This window comes from Chionomys nivalis, chromosome 2, assembly GCF_950005125.1.
Source record: "Chionomys nivalis chromosome 2, mChiNiv1.1, whole genome shotgun sequence".
NCBI lineage: Eukaryota > Metazoa > Chordata > Mammalia > Rodentia > Cricetidae > Chionomys > Chionomys nivalis.
Genome location: NC_080087.1, coordinates 54,083,066 through 54,098,993, shown reverse-complemented (window position 1 = coordinate 54,098,993; position 15,928 = coordinate 54,083,066). Strand labels below are relative to the sequence as shown.

Here is a 15,928-nt window from a genome sequence, read left to right as displayed (position 1 = left end):
ATTAGGAAGAAGAAGTGGGATGGGCTTAAAGTGCTGTGCGCTATACTGTTCTCTTTCTAAAATTTTGCTCATACTGTTCATTTGGACTTAGTAGAAGGATTTGTTTAACCAAGCTAAGTGAGGCCTACCATCTGCAATCACCGAAATGCCAAATTCCTGGTATCCACATCCATGAGAGGATTTTAAAAAGATGTGCACAGGAAACGTTTAATTCAGAGCTAGATTGGCATACATTTGTTTTTAGACGCACAGACGACACTGTTCATTTACTGCTTATGACAAAGTCCTGACACACAACAGTATTTCCCAAATTCTAGCAAAGCAGCTGGACGTGACTGTGTATATACAATGGTCTCCAGTCCATTGTGCATCGCTCTTGTTGGCTGTGGAGATAACAGAGCCCTAAAAATAAAATCAGTGGGGAATTGAGCGCATTAGCTCACAATATACTTGAAAGTATTCTCTGGGAAAGGTCTATACAGAAGATAAAGCACTTGCTGAGATCCACAGCTCACAGCTGGGAAAGAGAACCCAGTATGGTTTGCTAATACATTAACGTGGATCTAAGCTTTTTTCCCTGTCTGTGATAAAATCTTACTTCTATGGCCAAGGGGACAATCTATGATTCTCCTAAGGGTTGTCACTTGTCCTTGTTCTGGCAGGGGCTGGTCTGGGTTGCTAACCTTTCCCTTTCAAGACTCTGTACTGAACAGTTTGGGAGTCTTCATCAATGAGCCCCTAGACCCGTTAGACCAGCCGCAGTGATGCTCTTGTCTTGCATTTATCACAGTTTTGCTTTCACGTGTTTTAGCTCGCCACCTGCCTGCACATTTGTTAGTGTGTGTCATGGCTAACATGATTTAAAAGTCTGCACCCTACAGGAGTCCATGTCCTTAACATGGCATGCGGGACCCTCTGATCCGCCCATCAGCTGCCTTAGCCTTGCCCCATGCTGTTCATGGGCGGATGAGTTCAGCTCAGGCAGGCCCTACCTACCCAGAAGGCAGCCTTTGCTTTCTCTTCACCTGGCTAGCTTAGCCATGCTTTCCTTTCTCCTGCAGAGGCTGACCATCCGGCCCGATAATGTCAGGTCCACAGCTGTGCTTCTCCACTGTGGCCATCTGTGAATGGATTCATCTGCCCTCTAAACTAGAAATTCTGCGCTATCGCGGAATCATGTGTTCTTCACCTGTCATAATTTCTGGCACAAGTTAACATATCTGTAAAAAATTGCTTATTTGATGAAATTATTTTAAGATTTTCCAATTGTGTGCTGCTATAAGTTTTAAAAATATTGCGCCCAAGTTTATTGAAGATGCATTGTAGACATGTTAAATGGTAACACAAATGGTAAAAGTCATAAATGGCTCTTTTGTTTGTGGGCTTAAAAGCACATCTATACCCTGTGTGGTAATACTGCTCTATAACCAAGAAAGGATAATTCCATGCACTCATGTCCTTTTATCTAGCTTTCTTTTGAAAATTATCATCATAAACCTCCAAACTTATAACCCATTGAATGGCTCACAGTGACTATCTTCAAACAATACTTGGTGCTATACTGACATGTTTATTATACACCATAAGCATACATTCATTCACTAAAGAATGTCAGTATGGACATGGACATTATTGTTCTAAAAAATAAAAGAAAACAGCAAGAAACAAAAAAAAAACCCTATTGAATAGAGTTTGCTCCTGTTAGAAAACTGGTGGTGAGTGTAATTCATTTTTATTTATGAATTTTTACAACAAACTACTGCGGGGGGGGGGATGATGACTGAAAATCACATCAGTGCACCATTAATATAAATTGACAATAAACTATGTAACTGAATCGATGAATTTGGTCCTGGTTGTTTCTGTTTGTCTGTGTTGGATTTTTAGCCTAAGTTTTAGGAACATGTCCAGGTTTACTTGCACTATCCCTTTGGAGCCAGCTCTCCACTGGTGGCGGTCGGAAGTACAACTGTGTAGTGGACACATGGCTGACACTTCCAGTCCAGCGGGTGTGGGCCTCAGACAGAGATGGGCTGAGGAAGTGGTGGAGATGCTCGGAATGTCCCTCACCTTTTGGTGTTTGTACAGTTTTAGCTTGAGTCCAACTCCTTCCCTCTACAGCTGCTACCAGTGGCCTGTGAAATTTACTTACAGTGTCTTTTACCTTCCTAAAGCCTGTACACACCTAAAACACACGATTCTGGACAGCTGGGTGTTTAATAGTAATCCATTTTCCTCTTGAGAAAGCTGTGTAGTCATATGTAGGGGTGCAAGCAATGCCCAACCTCATTCTCAGTCAAGCAAGAACTAAACACATCACCGTTCAACATAATTTTAGGTACAAAAACGGTAGTAACTTACAATAGCAGGAAAGCAACCATATTTAAAACATAAGTATTTAGGTATATCAGTCTTTAAATTTTTTTATGTCAACTGCTTTTTCTTGGCATAAGTTCAGATCGTCTAGCCTGACATACATTTACAGTTGCTGCCTCTGTACCTCATGGTCCCGCTGCTTAGAGGTGATGGCTCTGTTCATGTCTTCGGCATCCCTGACACGGTCAAGGGCCTGATTAAGTGATTCCTGGATGTCCAAAAGCTTAGCATTGTAGTCGTCCAGCTGCTCCAACACCACAGGGAACAAAGAGCGGGTGTCATTGTGTAGCCGCTGCCAGTTCTCAACCAGGTTCAGCACTGAGGAGAAAGGGAGACACATTTACTCGGGGCTTCTCCTGTATCTAGCAAAGTATAAAATAGTTCAGGCCTGTCTCCTTCAGTGGCTGAGACTGGAGATACAAGTAGCACCACAGTTTACAACTGGTACGAGATGCTTTTCTGGAGGATGTAGGAGCTTCTGGAACAACAAATGAAGGAAGGGATTGCTTTGTTTTCCCATGAAGATTATACTTCGTGCAGAAACTAGGCTGTTATAGTTTCCTGCTTATTGCCTGGAGATCCATAGTTTTACCTGCGAAAGGGAAACTGGCTATGCAGTGAACAATAACCACCGCTTTCTAGTTAGCGATGGAACAAAGAGCTATGCTGTTCATAACCACTCACTTTAACCACTTTCTCCTGAAATTTCCCGTTGACTCCTCAGGTCAAGTTTGGGTTGAGATTTTGGGTGGGATAAAGATGAAATAGCAACGGCATGATATTCTAAAGTCTCTTTGTGTGCAAGCTTTACTCTTGGCTCATAGGTCCCTTGGTTGATTAGATGCCATAATTCTCCCTGATGCTATTTGATGCCACAAGCCAATGATCTTCTCCCCTGGTGTTCACAGAAATTGTCATCAGGGGTTGCTAGAGTGACATCTGTGGGACAAAGACTTATGCCTTTGACTCTTGCTGTCTCATTGATTCCCCTGCAATCTAGTGAAGCCCCAGACCCCTTTTTAAGATGGATTTTTGAGTGTGTAAAATAAAACATATAAAAATTAAAAGTGAATATATAAAAGTAAAAATAGTTAATATATAAAATTCAAATAATAACTTTGTAATCTATATTTAATCAAGTTTTACTAGCATATGAAGATAAGATCTAGCGATGGATTATTAACTATAATTCTGAGGTACCAATGAAGGTATTAGGAGGTATCAGCAACAGCTGAAAACTGATCTGAAAATCTATAATTTCCTTTGTTGAATGTCTTGATCCTTTGTAACCTTTCTCAAGAATGTAACCAATCCTAACCTCGAATCCAGGCTGGCCTTAACCAACAGAACAGATAAACTACAACTGAGTTCCAAGCCTAGGCTTGAAGAGTCCTTGAATTTTCTATTCTTCCCTCTTGGAAGTCTCCCCTGCTACACAAACAAGCCTGGGATACTCTCCAGAAGACAAAGACTCTATGTGAAGGGAGATGCCTAACTTGTCTAGCTAGTCCCAGACATATGAGTGAATCTCACCTATGCCATTTAGAGCAGAGGTAGACTTTAGCCTGAATAACCACCCTATGAAATTAGTATCAAAGTAAATAGTTATATTTTGAAATGAATACAATGGGGCCAACTGGTAAACAACAATTGATGAGCTATTTAGTGACCAAGTCAGAGGTCCAGCCATACCATTTCATGTGTTTTAGTGATTATCCTTAGTTATGTCAAGTTTCTATTGGAGGTTAAAGGTTACAAAAAATCAGGGCTATCAGAGCATCAACACTGTTGACATTTTCTATAAAATTTCTCTCACTATAGACTTGGGAATTTAATCTTCCCCTTTCTCCTCCACCAACTTTTAAGACCCTATTCTTTCTCCACGGTAGTAAAAGTTATGTAGATTCTTAGCAGAATCTCTGCAATTTCACAAATTCTTAAAAGTTGTGCCTGGATCTAAAACTCTTGACCAAAAGGTCAAGTGTTCCTGAATGAGTCCCCAATGCTGTACATAACTTCTACATAGCTCTGAGTATTGAGAATTAGTGGTTTGATCGAATGTTGCCCTGTGACTTGCTGTTCTTTTTTTCCTGGTCCCACAGAGAAATAAGATATATGTTGTGTTGGCCAGGAATGGAAGACACATACATTCCTGGGCCTCATCTGCTTCTTCATCCACGAGCTCCCGCTGGGTGAGGAATGGTTGTCGGCTTCGAATCTCCTCCAGCATTCTCTGGGCCAACACCAGCTTCTGCGCGATTTCCTCTGGGCCAAGTTCCTGATTCTCTCCATAATAGAGCATCTTGCTGTTGATCTCTGAGAAGAAGAAGATGGTGAGACAGGAACAGAGGAAGGATGTGCAGGACAGTGCAGACTGGGGGCAAGACTTAGGACTGACCTTACAGTGGAATATTGGGAGAATTGATGTCAGCACGGGAGCTCTTCCAAAGGGGAGAGAGGCAAACCTCAGGAAACCATTCTGGTCCCATGAGGTGTGTTTAGAATGGAAACGGCTGCTCCGGAGCCTGCCTGGCTTCTCTGTTCATCGGATAGCCATGTTGATTTGAGAACACTAATATTTAAGGTCCAATAATCTTAGGGCATTTGTTCATTATCTTATAGAAATACTTGACTTGGAAAAAGCATTTCGCAGAGTCTCCTGTCACTTGTAGCATTCAATGGAGAGATTAATTACATTGTTGTCATCAATGATTTAACAGCACAAAGCTCTAGGCCAAAATAAGAGTGTATTTGTAATTGTCCAAATGACTCTTCAAAATTTTACAGACAAGCTAGTTATAGGAATTTAAAAAAATTATTGTGATAGTTTTGCTCATATATATATATTTATGAATAATATATTTATATATTACACAAATTTTCTTTTGTTCCTCTGTGGTGTGTATTTTCAAGACTGGGCCATTTGATGTTGATTCCTTTTGCCCTATATCTGATGTAGGCTGAAGGATTTTAGAACCAAGGGGACCACTGAAGCTCAGAGGGATTAGATATCTTGCCTAAACGTTGGCATGCAACGGTTCTTTGATGCCGTCATTCCTACTCCATACGATCAGAGGAGAGGTTGTATGGCTCACTTGTTCTCTGGCAGCTCTGGGAGGAAGAGCTTTATCTTCCTGGTATAATGAAATTGTGTGTCTGTGGTTCACTATGATCTATGTGGTTGGCCAGACAAGACGGGTAAACAAACATTGGTGTCACATAAATCACGCCAAGATGAGGAGCTGTATTTTATGTGGGTAATAGCTTGAAGGTCACCAGCAGCTATTTTAGAGATGGTTGGGAATGAGAAATGACCTACTGCGGGTGCCGTGCAGCATTCCTGAATTCTGAAAGAAGGGAGATAAATGGGAATAGATAGTTTTAATGCTTCAGACATCACTGTGAGCGTTATAGGGAGATCAATAATATGCTAACTCCCTCCAAACCCCATGTGTCAAAGCATTAAACATCCACTTTTCAAACAAAGCTAAACAATATGAATCCTTGAAATAAATGAAATGCAAACATTAAATAAGTCAAACACATCATTCTCCCTCCAGGTTCTGATAGTGGTGAAGCTGAATTATTTGGCATTTTGATGTAAATTCTGTTCAGTCTTGGGATGTCTTGTTTTAGCTGTCTGGGGGTAGATTAGCAAAAAGAAACATAGACGGTAACACTTGTGCCTTTGGTCTTCGGAGACTGTTCACACATTATTTTAAAGAGATGAAAAACTGGTAAAGGTTACTATTTCCCACTTCCTTTCCTTTTGTGTTTTTCCTCATCCTTTCCCATGACCAAAGGTCACGTTGGATGGTTCAGATTCCTTCCGAATGAAACATGTTACAACCAAAGTCTGGGTTACTAAATAGCAAAGGCGAATTACTTCCCTTGATTGGCTTAGAAGGGTCTTGACTTTATCTGCTGCCCAACAGGGCATTTATTTCTTATTTGGATGATATAGTATGAGGACATCGAATTTTCCAGGTTCATCCTCACTGAACAAATCAATAGAACAGTGCTTTAGGAAAAGAATATTTTACCGGTTGATGCTAGGGAGCTAGAGAGGTAAACGCACGTGAGCTAGGGAGGATGGCAGTGGGAAGCTTGAAATGCGTGTCATTTGTTTTTACGGTGCTTTATAGGCACCCGAGGAAACGAAGCAAAGGATTAATCTGGGCTTTATAAGTCCCTTAGCCTAGCCTATGCTCTCACTACCTCAGTATAAAGAGATGAATCTCTGTCACTGTGGGTCCCTTTATTGTCATTGTGCTCTGAGTTGCATTTGGTGTTGTCACCCAACTCTTGATATATAGTATAATAAAACACCATGGCAACAAACAGTAGATCTGAGCTGACTCTAGCCTGAGGAGTGTCTCTTTACTTTAGAACAAATGCCGTCTCTTTCGGTTGGGCAGCCGGCAGTAGCTTTCACACTTCACTAAGATAGTCTTCCAGATGCAGCCGGCACTTAGTAGAAATAAGAGCACAGATGAGACTCTCCAGCAGGGCAGGTAGACGTTGCCACAGTGCTTTAGGGCAGGGAATCACTCAAGACTCCCCCCCCCCTTTTCTTTTGGGTTACAAACCTGAGTGACTCATCTGGCTGGTTCTTGAAGAAGAGCACACAGAAACAACTAGTGACTATCTGGATTGATTTACCACCCCAGCTCCACTCAACCCCCACTTATTTTGAGGCAGGGTTTCTTGTGTGGCCCAGACTAGCTTGGAACTCATTCTGTAGACCAGACTGTTCTTCAACTCACAGAGATCCACCTACCTCTGCCTCCCAAGTCTAAAGGCAGGCACCACCCTGCCTGACATGGTTTAATATTCTGAAGACATATTTGGGGGCTGTAAATAATTGAAAAAGAAGTGTGACTTCCACTAAACTCTTTTATTTTAAAGACACCACATTCCCTCGAAAGAAATGTAACATGGCATGAAGCCCAAGTGATTATATATATTTATTCTTTAACATTAACAGATAATAAATAGATATAGGGGTTCAGAAATCTCAATGAATGAAATTGCCATGGTTAGTGTATGTCAGGTAAAACCTGTAACACTTTGAACTATACGCTCCTGCACATAGCAACCACTGACAATAGCCATTGTCACCTTCACTGTCACTCATACATCGTGTGGTTCTTTGACGTGAAGTTAAACCGAAGGGAAGATATTTACCTTGGATCTTGTCCCTCATGTTGTGGGCTTGCTCTACAAGTTGAGTTGCTTGGTCAATGGTGTCCATGCTTTCCTTCTGCAGCGCCTTCCCCTTCCTTGAAGCTTGACGTTCCTACGGATTATATAAATGAACATTGGATTTATGTGGTGTATGCACACCTGGGGTGGGTGGGTGTATTCACTTGACAAGCATAAACTTTCTCGGCATGTGTAAGCTCTGTGACACACTGAATGGTCCTAGGGGTCGTACACGAAGACTGAGTAATGACCTGTTTCAGGATCCTGGAATGCTATTAAAATCAGATGCAATCCCAAGGCCATGAGTTATGGTGCAGTTCAAGCCAACGACCTATCACACGGGCCTTAGCCTTGCAATTGTTGCTGTAGCTCAAGATGCCAGACTAGGAAATGACCCATGTCTGCGGATCACTTTGACATTGTTCTGGTTGAAGGGTTTAAACTTCAAAGAGGAAATCGTCTAGAAGGTGGGCAGATCTTGAAATTCTCCTACTGGGTGGTCCAACTGCTGCTGAAACTGAATCACCATGGGGCTTTATACAGGATTATACTCCCTGGGCTAGCTGCTGTGTTCAGAGCTTCATTCCAATTTCCCTTCAATACTGATGGCCCTTGCGTTCAAATAACGGGTCAGGCAGATCTGGCACAGAGTAAATGGAACTTCCCCCACCCTGGGGCTGACTCTACTTAGTGTGGTGTCTCAATCTCAAGGCATCCATAAAGTATCTGTTGTCATTAAATTCCATCTGCTCTGTGGCTTTAGAAGAAAGTTTGTGTGTGTGCATGCATGTGCATGCAGGCACGCGTTTATGTATGTAGTCAAGGGCAGGAGGTGATCTAAAGGCATGGAGGTCAAGGTCAGGACATTACTCCCATTGCACGAAGGATGAGCCCTTCCTTTGGGCATCAGATAGATACATAGAACAGTTACTATAGCTAGGGGGAAGGGGTAGTTCTTCAGCCTGTATTTAAGAGGTGTCTGCTTACCTTTTCTGCTGCTTTCTTGGTTCACCTCTGTGCTAAAGGGCTACAGTGATCCCATGAATGGCAGGCTGAAGCTACATGGACGGAGCAATGAGAGACTGCTGAGCAGGTTCTTGGGACTAGGAAGGGGGTCGTTCCAAACCTCTCTTCTGTCAAGCAGTTCTACCCAGGGGACTGTGGCCTTATACTATCAGTAGTGGTTTTGCCCTTTCTAGGAAAAACCAAGCAAGTGTCCCTCTGTGATGGCTGAGAAAGAAGATGCAGAAACGGCATCGGAGTAGACATATTTAGAAGATGCAGAAACGGCATCAGAGTAGACGTATTTAGAAGCTGTACTGGCTGGTTTTAGGTCAATGTGACACAGGCTAGGGTCTAAGAGAGGAGGGAGCCTCAACTGAGAAAATGCCTCCATAAGATCTGGTTGTAGGCAAGCCTGTAGTACAGCTTTTTCTTAATTACTGATTGGTGGGGGAGGACCTAGGCCATTGTGGGTGTTGCCAAGCCTGGAATGGTGATCCTGAGTTCTATAAGAAAGCAGGTTGAGCAAGCCATGTCAGTAAGCAGTGCTCCTTCATGGTTTCTGTAGTGGCTCCTACCTCCAGGTTCCTGCCCCAGTGAATTCCTGCCCTCACTGATTTTGATAATGAACAGTTTTATGGAACTGTGAGTGAAACAAACCCTTTCCTTCCTAAGTTGCTTTGGTCATGCATGGTGTATCATGACAGCAACAGTAACAGTCACCCCAATTAAGACAGAAGTCTTTTATCAGCCAAGTCAGTACTTCCTTCACACAAAATGGGGCTTGTGCCAGAGGCAACATAGCCTTCATATTGACAAAGCTGTGCATTTCCTGTGCACACTGTCTCCTGAGTGGTCACATCCCTTCCCCCAAAGCCATTCTTTTCCTTGTCTTATTCTAATGCTTTGTGCAGGGAAACTATATAGTGTCACCATTTAAAAATAAGATAATACAGAAAATGAAATGAATCTTATTTTGATGCCACCCCTCACTGTTATTAAAACAGGAATTTGATATATGACACATTAAAACGTTTATGGTTGATCCCATCCAAATATTATGTTTAGAAAAAAATGAGACTCACTTTCTAAGTTAAATACACATCCAAATGTGCACACCCACTCTGGTCCCACACTTCAAAAGGATGCTTGATTGCTAGTTCTCCGTCTTTAAATTTATTTTTAACATTCAACTTTGAAGAGATGCTGCATGTATAAGAAAACTTTTTTTGCATTAGCCAAGTATTCCTGGGCATGGCACCTTCCCTGAAGCACCGCTAATATGCCCAGGGAGACTGCCTTAGAGGAAACTGATTTTTCTTTTGTTGGTAGGTACCAACTTCAGATAGAACTCAGCAGAATTTTTAAGATTTTTGTCTCATTTTTGTGTGTTTGGGCATTTTTTTATCTTATTGGTTTTTGCTTGTGTATTCTTATTTGTTTTTGTGGAGTATTTTTGTGTGTTGGGACTTTGTTTGTTTTTTATTTACTTGTTTGCTTGCTTTCAAAGAGAGGATAAAAGAATGTTCAGTTTGGTGGGTATGGAAATGGGGAGGATTTGGGACAGGGGACAAACATGATCAAATATGTTGTATGAAAAAAAAATTTTTAAATGAGAAAAAGAGAATAATGGAAATGATAAAAAGAAAAAAGAAAGAAAACGTCTAGCTGATAAGCACCAGAGGGCGCTGTGAGATATAAAGATAGCCAGGGACCTGTAGTGCTATCCTTCATAAAGAGCCATAAAGGTGACCATTTATTATTATTTGAAGTTGAAAAATTACCAAATATAATACATATATAGGAAAATTTTAAAGGTTTAACTTCTTTTCTTGAACTTTGCTCATGGAAGGAAAGTAATGGAATGTACACATGATGAAACAGGTGTGCCTTGCTTCAAAAAAACCAACCCAAACCTGCAGTTAAAACGTTACTCATAGTTATAAACTGGTTGATTATTTACATCATTACAAAAGATTGACCATTTACTGACCCCAATGGTGAATTCTCCTGGTATTTATTTGCCTTAAGTGATGGTGATAACCAGTCTGTAGGATCACCATGAATTTTATTGTTTAAGTTGGAATTCTTTTGTGATTGAAAGTGGAGACGTTTTAGGCCTTACCCTGGGTCACAAGTGCAAATGAAGACAGCCCCAGTGAGACAGGCAGTAGGAATACTGGTGTGCTTTCTCACACCTGAACAGTGATGTCAACTTCCGTGAGCTTCCCTTCCTCCTAAACATTGGTCACATCTGGATACCGGTGCGCTGCTGACTCTGAGCTCACCAGCTGCCTCTGGACATCTAAAGGTATCTCATACTTAAAATGTCCAGGGTGATACACTCTGCATTCTTAGTCTTCATGATCAGTTTCCTCCAGACAGAACGTCCCTCCCCGCTCCTTGTGACGTCTAATTGGTCCTACTGCTTCGTTTATTCTACTTGTTATTCTTGCTCTTTCCTCTTCTATGGCTACTGCTTCAGCCCATCAGTCTCAGGGTAAATCCTCTACAAGGGAAGGCTATGGAAGCAACCAAGCATTCTCTTTTCCTGTCTCCAGTGGCAGTCTGTCATTGCACCTTACCCCCAGAGTCTTCCCTGACCAGTTTGTCCTCTACAGAACAAGAATGCTTCTGAAGTGCAACTGGAATCAGCGGCTCTATGTAAACACTTCAGTGACTTCAATAGTTGAAAGGCACACATTCCTGAGTTTGCTGGGCAAGATTCATCATGGTCTAGCCACTGGGAATAGCCTCAACTGTTACTTCCTGCCTATTGTCTAATACTTAAATCACCGCAAGGCCACAGTCAAAATTCTTCTAGTGCCAAGAATATGTCATATTCCTCACATTCTTTGCATTATGGTACATTCCCCTTGGAACTTCTTGATAAACTCCTTATCATTCTCAACACAGGAGGCAATATTCCCCTTCCCTAATGAGAGGATTCACTTCCACTATTTCTTCCTTAGAGTTACTGCTTCTTTTGAACCAGGACTCCATTGGGAAACTGTGATTCATTTTAAACAATGTCTCCGCTCCCTGCTAGACTCTGGTCACCTTGAGAGCAGGGCCTAATATTTACTTCTAAACCCCTAGCACCTGTCACTGTGACTGTGAAGTGGCCAGTCTGTAACGCTTCTGAAAAGGATCTCAGTTTCTTTCATCTGACCTTTCTGGCAGGACCAGGAAAGAGGTAAAGAGGTTCAAACACTTTCAATATGCTTCCCATATGATATATATATATATTGCATGAGGTGATGATACATAGGTGCTCTCTGTATGGCTGGAAGTCTATGGTGAACTTGATCTCTGTGACAATGGCCTCCAGTGCAAACTTTTAGGCCCCAAAGAGAAGCTGGCATTGGGAGAAAGCTACTCTTTCTGTCTCTGCTTGTAGGTCACTGTGCTCTACCACGGGCATGACAGGCTCTGGAACATGGAGAGTGAAACCTTTGGAATTTCTAGATGGGTCTGATCAGCAGCAGCAAAAGGGAAAACCTTTAAAGCATGGGTTCTCTGTAAGCACAGATACATGGAAATGCTTCAGGTTATCCCAGGGGTAAATGGTACGGACTAGTTCTAGGGATTTCCAAACTTGGGCTGGAAGACTTAGATATAGAGGTTGGCAAACAGACAGCAACAACAACAACAATGCACACACACACGTATATATACGTGTATACACACACACACACACACACACACACACACACACACACACATCTATCCCTAAACTCCAAACGTCTCCAAAACCTAGTAACTTGAGATGAGTAGACGTTGTGAGATTTTTGACCATATGGGTCCCATGGGGTAGAGGTGTCAAGCTCGAGGTCATATCATTGATTTTCATCACCATTGGAATGAACACAAATAATGAGAGGACAGCATGTATTTGCCTGGTGCCCGCAGAGGTCGGAAGAGGCTGGTGAACATGCTGGGACTGGAGTTACAGACAGTTGGAGTTATTGTATGGGTGCTAAGAACAGAACCTGGGATCTCTGTAAGAGCAACAAGCACCTTTCGTCGCTGAGCCAACTCTCCAGCCTGTATGAGAGTTTTTATAAGTCATGGATCTCTCTCTGAGTGTTTTTCCTCACTCCATTTGGCTATTTTTTTATTCAGTGTTTCTCTGAGAGCTGAAGTTAGAACTTGTCCAATCTATTGTCGATATTTTTGCAAAGCTTCACACTGCATTTATGCTATGCTATTTCCTTTTCATGCTAGTAAATGACTTGATTCTATTTTTCTGTAGGCTTGAAATTTCTTCTTGATTCTCTGATCTATCTGGAACTCATTTTAATTTATGGTGTAATGTAAAGGATGAACTTGGCTTTTTTTTTTAAAAACAAACTTAACTTCCTTTTCTTCTTCTTTGTGTGCGTGCATGCCTGTGTGTGTGTGTGTGTGTGTGTGTGTGTGTGTGTGTGATGCATGCTGAGGTCAAATAAGAACTGTTAAACATGAATTGTCTTCACATGGGGTCTGGGGATTGAATTTGGGTTGTCAGACTTGTGTGTCAGGAGTTTTTTTTACCATCTAAGCCATCTTGGCAGCCCTAAGAGTGACTTTGTTTTTACCATCTTGGCAACTTCCTTTTCACTGCAATTTCTTGTTTTTCTTTTTGCAGTTAATGCTCCTTTACTAACATTTAAGGTGTTTATTGTATATAATAAGCATATTTCTGGATGCTCGACAGTCCTTACCTGTACAGTGCTAAGGCAAACAGTTGAATGACTAACCTAATTGCTGTACACATCAACTGTGTTAGCCAGCTAGAAATGCGTAGAACGTTCCCCATAAACACTTTTTTTTTCAAGAAAACTGATTAAAACGGGGAAATCAGGAAGATGTCCTGTGTTAACTCTCTCTGTGGATCTGGCTTTGATTTATGTGGCCTCTCATGGGTTACTTAACCTTTTAATGCTCATTGTTGTGACTTGCTTGGCTCACATGGGCTACCTGGACTCTTCAAGGTGGGTCCTGTTGCTTTAACAGTTTCCTCGGAGATTGAAATAACCTATCCTACAGAGATGCTCCTTAAACAGGAAGGTAAACAACTCAGAATAACTTCAGGAAGTTCCTGAAACTGACCAGATTCTCTGGGCCTCCCCTGCCAGAGTGAGCAACAAAAGCTGAGGGTCCCTCTCAGAGGATCTGAGCTAAGGTGCAAAGGAAACTCAGATAAACTACAAAGAAGACTCTGAGACCAGACCAGCTGTCTGAAGAGCTTAGACCAACCCAGTCACCTGGAACGGACCCTTTCCAGCCTCTTGAGCTGCCTGCAGACTGTGCAGTGTGCTCCAGGTTCCCAACTTTGTGAGCTATCACCCACTTTTGGGTGGGCTTTGCTGATGCACCCGTCTTTTGAGTCACTTCTGCTCCTAATATAAGTAACTCTCCAACCATATTCCTCTAAGTAACCCTAAGAAAGCCCAGTTGTTGACCAAGGTGGACTTTGATGGTATCTGGGGTGAATAGATGTGTGTGTTGGGTCTCCCCAGAAGTTTTGTCATTCAACATATGAGACACTGAACACATACCTTCTCACCCAGCTCTTCCACATCAGACAGAAGGCTTCTCATGGTGCTCTCAGCGTTGCTGATCTGAATCTTTCTTAGGGTGTATTGGTTTTCTCTCTCTGACAGCCTGGTCTGTGGAAACAAGGGTTTTCAAAGTTATGAGCCGTTGTGTCCCACCAGTCCTAAAAGATATTATGTATTTTTAAATTAAATATGTATGGAGTATCTTAGTGTGAATTTATGAATGTGTAGTGTCCACAGAGGCCAAAAGAGGGTGTTGCCTCCCTGACTGGAGTTACAGGTGATTGTGAGCCACTCAGCATGGGTGCTAGGAACTTAACTGCTCCTCTGCAAGGAACCTATTCAATCTAAAGTGCTGAGCATCTTTCCAGCCCTGGACACAGGTTCTAAAGAATAGTCACGACTCTTTCAGTATAGGAAGATTTAGGTAGATTGTGACTTCTGTTCCTTTCTTTTTGAATATATTTTTATTGTATGTATGTGGTTGTTTTGCCGGCGTTGTGTCTGTACATGATGTGCGTGCCACGCCCAGGAGGCCAGAAGATGGCATCAGATCCTCTGGAACTGAAGTGACAGGCAGTTGTGAACCTCCATGCGGATGCTGGGAATTGAACTCAAGTCCTCTGTAAGGGCAGCCAGTGTGCTCTTGACCACTGAGCCATCTCTCCAGCCCCTGACCTCTGTTCTTCTTAGAGGATTCTCAGGCGGTTGCAGAATTCTGTATAGAGTGGGTCTACAGGAGGGGACTGAGTTTCTGGGACCAAAAGCCTGCCGGCTCCACTTAGGGAGCTGAAATACAGGTCCTGGCCAGACTCCGGGCTGGCTCAAGGAGAGGGCGCCCATTTCACAAACTATAACTAGGCTGGTGGTGGCCCTGGGAATCTGGCAAACTTCAGTCTAGTCAGGTCTTAGAGAAACACGTCCGCACTTATTTTGGTCCGCACTGCACATTTTCAGCCAATTGCGGACATTATTTGACCCCCCCCCCCCACCAAGAGTAATAAATGCTTAGGTCCTGTTCTGACTGCTTTACATATCCCAGCTCATTGGCTCTCCCCCAATAACTTCCTTCTACGTGAGGACGCTGAAAAAGCAGACTGAGCTCACATAGCCATGGCTAGAGCTGGATATGGACAAAAACAGTTGAAAGTGTGAGCTCTCAGGCTTTATGCTAGAAAATGGAACAGTTCTGGAATTGAGTCTGCCGAGCTTGTTCATAAAAACATCTGTTAGCCGTGATGGAGGTTTGTTACAAGAAGAAAGGCCTCTCCAAGCTTAAATAGGTAGAGCTTTTTATTTTATCTATTTATTCCATTGACTTCCTTTAACTTGTTTCTTCTATAGAGGTACGAGAACAAACATATGTATACGTTTGTGTGGTTGAGGATGTGTGCATGTATTTCAGAGACAGAGAGATTGAGAATAAGAGGGGGGAGCGAGGGAGGGAGAGAAAGAGAGAGAGAGAGATTGGAGAACCAAGTAAAAACAAGTGTTAAGTGAGAAGGAATTGCTGAAACGGGGAGAGGGAGGTTCTAGGTAAACTCCTCAAAACCCAGTGAATTGCAACTAGAGTGCACTGGGTAGCTAGGTTTGTGCTTGAATAATGAGTGTGAAACTTCGCAAATCAAAGTGTTCTTTGTAAATGCTAGTCCTTTAGTGATTCCATTTCCCATATGCTCTCTTACATAAATGGCTGCTTTTGGGTGGAGCATTAGCTCATGGTTGTGGTGAGCTTTTCCTGACTGGGTGTTACCTACGTTGGGCTTGCAGTCTGTAATACAGCAACGGAGCTCAGTGGCCAA

At 42.4% G+C, this 15,928-nt stretch overlaps 1 protein-coding gene across 1 annotated transcript in view; it reads right to left on the bottom strand.

The window, feature by feature from the left end:
• Lama4 (laminin subunit alpha 4) overlaps nucleotides 1–15,928 on the bottom strand; it is a 144,866-nt gene that overhangs the window by 72,624 nt on the left and 56,314 nt on the right. Inside the window, 4 exon segments of the mRNA XM_057762244.1 lie at nucleotides 2,501–2,694; nucleotides 4,525–4,692; nucleotides 7,564–7,675; nucleotides 14,127–14,237. Coding sequence (XP_057618227.1) covers nucleotides 2,501–2,694; nucleotides 4,525–4,692; nucleotides 7,564–7,675; nucleotides 14,127–14,237 — 585 coding nt within the window.